The sequence below is a fragment of the Crocuta crocuta genome, unplaced genomic scaffold (genome assembly GCF_008692635.1).
Source record: "Crocuta crocuta isolate KB4526 unplaced genomic scaffold, BGI_CrCroc_1.0 scaffold234, whole genome shotgun sequence".
Classification (NCBI taxonomy): domain Eukaryota; kingdom Metazoa; phylum Chordata; class Mammalia; order Carnivora; family Hyaenidae; genus Crocuta; species Crocuta crocuta.
The window spans coordinates 3,299,323-3,305,196 of record NW_027529647.1 but is presented as its reverse complement, the minus strand read 5'-3'; the positions used below and the strand labels follow the sequence as shown (position 1 = coordinate 3,305,196).

At 62.8% G+C, this 5,874-nt stretch overlaps 2 protein-coding genes across 2 annotated transcripts in view; both read right to left on the bottom strand.

Moving 5' to 3' along the window:
- The window catches only part of CLCN7 (chloride voltage-gated channel 7), a 23,916-nt gene extending 23,245 nt beyond the window's left edge, over positions 1-671 (bottom strand). The window contains exon 1 of the mRNA XM_077762662.1: positions 486-671. Coding sequence (XP_077618788.1) covers positions 486-644 — 159 coding nt within the window. The 5' untranslated portion in view covers positions 645-671. The remainder of the gene's footprint in view (positions 1-485) is intronic.
- Positions 672-3,275: 2,604 nt separating this feature from the next.
- The window catches only part of PTX4 (pentraxin 4), a 4,169-nt gene continuing 1,570 nt past the window's right edge, over positions 3,276-5,874 (bottom strand). Inside the window, 2 exon segments of the mRNA XM_077762465.1 lie at positions 3,276-4,344; positions 5,664-5,874. The exon segment at positions 5,664-5,874 is cut by the window's right edge and continues 6 nt beyond it. Of these exon segments, the coding sequence (XP_077618591.1) occupies positions 3,704-4,344; positions 5,664-5,874 (852 nt within the window). The 3' untranslated portion in view covers positions 3,276-3,703.

Sequence of the window (5,874 nt, the reverse complement as noted above, 5' to 3'; positions counted from 1 at the left end):
CGTGACCCGCGACGGCGGCCGCGCAGGGTCGCGCGCGCGGGCCCTTCTGGGAGTTGTGGTCCCGCGCCGCCCCCGGCGCCTCTCGAGGTGGAGGGGCCTCCGCGGCCGCTGAGGTCGGCGACGAGGGCGCTGCCCGCGCGGGCGCTCGGGGGACCGACGGCGATCCGGCCTCCGAGGACGGATCACGGCAGGAACGGGAAGGAGAGCCGGGGTCCCGCGGACGAGACAGGAGGAAGGGAGAGGAGCGCGGGAGGAAGGACCGGTGGACACCTGGCCGCCGGGCTGCCGGGAGAGTGACCGCTCGCCGGCGCCCGCGAGGCATGTGGCCCCTGTGGCATTGCTACAGAATCACGGGGGGAGTCGCACACACCCTAACGGGGGGCCTCTGCTAAGCTGCTAGGCAGCTCTGTTCCACAAAGGGCTGGACTGCCCACTGACACAGGATGGACGCGACAGGGCAGACGAAGGCTCCCGACCGCCCTTACCTCACGGGCACAGCTGGCAAAGCTCGAGTGTGCCCTGTGCGGGGTGGTAGGACAGCCGGGTTCAGTGCCCGAGGCTGAGAGCATTGCCTTGGGGTCACCGCCGGGAAGGTCCTTGTTCTCAGGAGATGCATGACCTATGCAGGTGGATGGCTTGGTCATCCTAACGACAGGTGGCCACTGACAGAGAGGACAAAATGGAGCAGAATGTTGACCTGGTCGGTCTAGGCCGAACACGTATGACGGTGCAATGTATTCGTCTCACAACTTCCGTTTTTTGGGTTTGAAACTTTTCAAAAGAAGAAGAGGTAAAAAGCATGTTAGAGGGGCGCCTGGGTGGCTCAGCCAGTTAAGCAACCTACTTCGGTTCAGGTCATGACCTCAGGGTTCCTGAGTTCGAGCCCCACGTTCTGCTCTGTGCTGACAGCCCAGAGCCTGGAGCCTACTCCGGATTCTGTGTCTCCCTCTCAGTCTGCTCCTCCCCTGCTTGTGCTTTGTCTCTCTCTCTCTCAAAAATAAACATTTAAAAAAACTTTTAAAACTGTGTTAGAGGCTCTGAGGCTGAGAAGCTAACGGAGCCCTTCCCCCCCGAACAACTCAAAATCAAAACTAAAACCAAACTAACAGGAAAGAAATCTCCCCGACAGGGTTTTAAATTTTCCCCCACAACTACTGTGCAACACTCTTTTGGAAATTCTAAGAATACCGTTCTTTTGAAAGACGTGTGTTCTCATTAGCGTCATGTGGCTTTGCCCTTTCTAGTGGTGGACAAGAGCGGCATGGTGGCCCCCAGTTTGTGGCCCAGCGCACGGAGGCTGGTGCACAGCAGCCCCAAGGAGCAGGGAGGGTGGGGCTGGGTGTGTGACCGAGTGGAGGGATGATGGGGTCCAGGCCGCAGAAGTGCTGAGCCATCAAATCCCTCCTATGACCTGAGTCTGCTGTTTCCGGCTAAAGAGGACAAAACGACCCAGGGTTTTGGGTCGCCGCAGGGGCTGGGGCCTGTCCAGAAGCTGGGGCTGGTTTCTCTCTTCCCCACCCGACACGGGTGACTTTGTCACTGACCCCACGGGGATGGCCAATTGCATGAGATTCACGTCCAGACTGCCTTGCACCAAACCCTGGATGGCTTCCCGTGTCCCAGATTCTCAGTTACCAGAAGCCCCTCCCCCCAGGCCGTCTCAGCCCTGACTCTGCTCTGTGCTCCTGGAATCCCCCTTCCAAGAAGCTTCCCGAATGTGGATGTGACAGCCCACAGTGATGCTGTCTCTGCCAAATTCCTGTGGTTTAGGGTTTATGGACTCGTAAGGGACGCTGCTGACCCACCCTGGGTCCCCTGGGCGTTATAAGCACCGTAAGGGCGGGGACGAGTCAGAAATAACACCCTCAGTGGTCTTTTTATGCAGGGGACCCAGCTGTCCCTGCGGAACTACTGCTCAGAATACCAGTCTTCCCTAAAGAAAGATGTTCTCCCTCCCTTCTCGACAGCACAATGGGACTGAGCCAGAGCTCCCGCAAAAGCCCGAGGTGCCTGGGAAAGGAGTTTGAGAAGGTGCAGCTCTCCCTTAAGGTGCTGGCCTGGGGGAAGTTCGAGGGGAAGCAGAAGCTGGTGATTCAGGGGCTGTTCACATGGCCACCCGGGGGGGTTCAGTTCCAGAACCCCTCCTCTGACCTTGACTCATGGACAGGTGGTGTGCCGAAGGCGCCGGGCTGAGTCTGAGCGGAAGGCCCCCATTGCTGGGGCCACAGCTCTGTAGGGAGTCACTTTTCCCATGGGGCGGCTGCAGGGCTGAAACAGAGCCCCTTGAGGCGGGGCTGGTGTGGGCCTGGGAGCTTCTCCAGTTTGCTTTCTCATTCTTATTTTAAAATTTTTAATGTTTATTTTTGAGAGAGAGAGAGACAGAGTGTGAGTGGGGGAGGGTCAGAGAGAGAGAGAGGGAGACACAGAATTTGAAACAGGCTCCAGGCTCTGAGCTGTCAGCACAGAGCCTGATGCGGGGCTCGAACTCACGAGCAGTGATCACGAACAGATCACAACCTGAGCCAAAGCTGGATGCTTAACTGCTGAGCGACCCAGGCGCCCCTTCTCGCTTTAAAAGTGGGGCGGTTCACAGGGCGCCTGAGTGGCTCAGTTGGTACAACTCAGGGTTGATCTCAGGGTTCTGAGTTCGAGCCCAACATTGGGTGTGGACATTACTTAAAAATAAAACCTTTAAAAATAAACAATAAAACTCAATAGGAGGAGTTCTAAGAACCGAGCCCGTTTCCAGACTCCGTGATTCCGTGCCTCTCCCACACGTCGGGGCCCGGCTGCCCTGTTCTGTCTACAGCGACTCCGTCCTGATTCTGTGAGCCTGGGGTTGGTTCCTCCCCGGGCCTCTCCACTGCGGGAGGAGTTGATGCCCCTCGAACCAAAACCTCAACACAGAAGCCACGCCCGTTTGGCAGCGCAGCGAAGTGTGTTCGCTTAGAGGCCACAGTTCAGAATTCTAACAATACAAACGGTCAGATGGGCGACATCAAGTGCGGCACGAAGGCAGGAAAGCAGGGGGGCTGGCGCTGGCCAGTGGGGACGCAACGCGGGCCGCCGCGCTCAAGGCCGCTTTGGCAGTTTGTTCAGACACGAGTCCACCGTGTGGCCCGAAATCCTCCTCCCAGGCACTCACTGCAGGGGGCTGGGAACAGGGTCTGCACCAGGACTCTCGTGAGACGCTCAGAGCGGCTTTATTCGCGGAAGCCCAAGCCTGGACACAACCCGATGCCCAGCGGCNGGCGTCGCTGGGCAGCGCACCCGCCGGGTGCCCGGTGTGCTGCGTCGTGGGCGGGGCCGGGGTTCAGCGAGACAGGCGGACACGGAGCCGCGTAGAGTGATTCCGTCACGTGAAATGGCCAACGTCCAGACCAGGCAAATCCGCCAAGACAGAGAGCTGCTGTCTGGAGTCTGAGAGACAGGAGCTGGGGGGCAGGAAATGGATCCCCGGTCCTCTCCATGAGGGACATGGGAGCAAGGACCGCCCAGAGGGACACTCTCAAAAGCCACCAACCCCAGCCCAGAGGAGGGGCCCCACTGGGGTCCCCGCTCCGCCTGTGGCCCGCCCTCCTCCATGCTGCCCTGTCCCCCACCCCGGTCCGGGAGGGGGCCTCTAGGGAGCTGGGGCCGGGGGGCGGCGGTGGCAGGTGGCCGGAGCTGCGCAGGCTGCTCGGTCTGGCCCGGGAGCGAGGCCTCAGGGACAGAGCTCCAGGCAGCTGCAGTTCACCCTCTGCACGAACCCGCCCGCCCAGTGGGCGTTGTCCAGCGTGAGGATGGCGCCCCGCGGGAGCTCCCTCCCGGTGGCGAGGCTTGCGACCTCCCCGGGGACCAGCGCCCGGTCCCATATGGCCAGGCCTGCCACGCTCCCCACGAAGGCCTCGGAGCTGTCGAACCCACCCCCCACGCTGTCTTGCTCCTGGCCCAGCACGAGCGACCCCCCGGGAGGGATGTCGTAGCCCTCCCTGAAGCGGGAGCCGGCGGCCACCAGCCTGCGGTCCACGTGGAGCCAGTACCTGCCCAGGGTGGACGTCCAGATGACACACACGTGGTGCCACCGGCCGTCCAGCAGCGGCTGCAGGGGCAGCTCCCTGAAGGCCGGGTCTCCGATCACAAAGTGGACGGAGCCAGGGACCAGGGAGTCCCTGCCGTGCAGCACGAGCTTGTTGTCGTTCTCCTCGGTGGCGTAGGAGAGCAGGGTGCCCAGGTGGCCCGAGGCCACGCGGACCCAGCTGCACACAGACAGGGCGCGCAGGGCCGCAGGGAAGCCGGGGCTGAGGAAGGCGGCGTTCTGGGTGGAGGCGTTGGGGAAGACCAGCACGGGGCCCACGTTGCAGGCTGGGGACACAGGGGAGAGTCAGCCGGGCGCCAGGGGGCGGCAGAAGCACCCACGACCGCTGGCGCTGCCCTTGCTGTGGGGCACCGCTGATCAGCGTCAAGCACCAACGGGCGAGGCTGGCCGCACACAGCCCTGCTGGTTCTTGAGACCGAAGAGCTGGCCTGTCTCACAGCTGGGGAGACTGGGAGCCGGGCCTCTGCACGGCTGGGGAGACTGGGATGCACACGGCCAGGGAGACGGGGGCGCACGGCCGGGGAGACGGGGGCAGGCAGTCACACAACTGAGCAGAACTGAGCCTCCCGGGGCTGCTGTGAGGGAGCCCTGCAAACTTAGAGGCTGAAACCACGCAAGTTCAGTGTCTTCCACTCCTGGCGGTTGGAGATCAGAAGTCAGACACGGGTCCGTCCCCCGGACTGAAATCACAGCGTGGGCAGCACTGGTTCCTTCCGGAGGCTCAGAACCCCGGAACTTCTGATGCCCCCACTCCGTGTTCCCGGCCCCTCCTGGACCTCCGTCTAACCTTTGTCCCTGGGGTCACAGCTCCTTCTCCCATCCTGACCTTCCCGCGTCCTCTGGAAGGGCTAATCCCGGATCCCCTCCCATCTCAGGATCCGTAATCACAGCCGGAAAGTCCCCTTGCTGTGTGAGGTGAACATCTTTGGGGCCATCGCCCTCAGGTCTGCCTGATGGAAGGGTCCACGGGAGGGGTGGGCCCGGGGTGGCTGTGTCTGGTCCGAGGGTGGAGACAGGCCACCAGAGCCACCCGGATGGACGGGAACCCTGCTTCAGATTAATGGGGCCCCAGGGCTGCCAAACCAGAGGAGTGACCTAGTCAAAAATACAAGTTAAAGATGAGCCAGCCTTTAGTGCGGAGAGGCCGGGGATGGCGCTAAAGCCTCACCGCGCCCAGGACAAGTCCCGCCCCGCCCCTGTCCTGGGAGATCTGAATGGGGACACAGAACCGGCTTCACAGAGGGGCCTCCAGGCTGGGGCACAAGCCGCCGGAGGCCCCGGCAGAGAAGGCTTGTGCTGATGAGGGTGGAGGGCATGGTAATGAGCCCCAGTGTGATCACCAGCTCTGCGGGGGCACTTACTGCCCCCGGGGCGGCACCCCAGTCCTGTGTGCACATTCCCCAGATGTCCAGGCTGCGGGGACCCGCAGACAGACCGGCCCCTGTGCGGTCCCCTTCTTCCCTGCCAGCACGTGCGACTGTGAAGCCGGTGATCTCTCCACACAGCTCTGGGGACCAGAGGCCTAAGGAGGCGCGAGAGGGGGGAGGGGAGACCCACGGGGGGAAGGGCGGGCTGCGGTACTTACTCTCTCCCTGTGTCTCTGGGGGCCGTGCTGGCCGGCTGCCTGGGCCCGGTGGCTCCTGCGTCCCCTGGAGACGGCTGGCAAAGTCCGGAGGTGGGTCCCCGGGCTCAGGCTGAGCTCTGAGCACCTGCCTGCCCGTCTGCGGCTCTGGGGAGCCTGGGTTTGGCAGCCCGGGCTGGGCGGGGGGCAGGGTGGGGGGTGGCCCCGGGGCCAC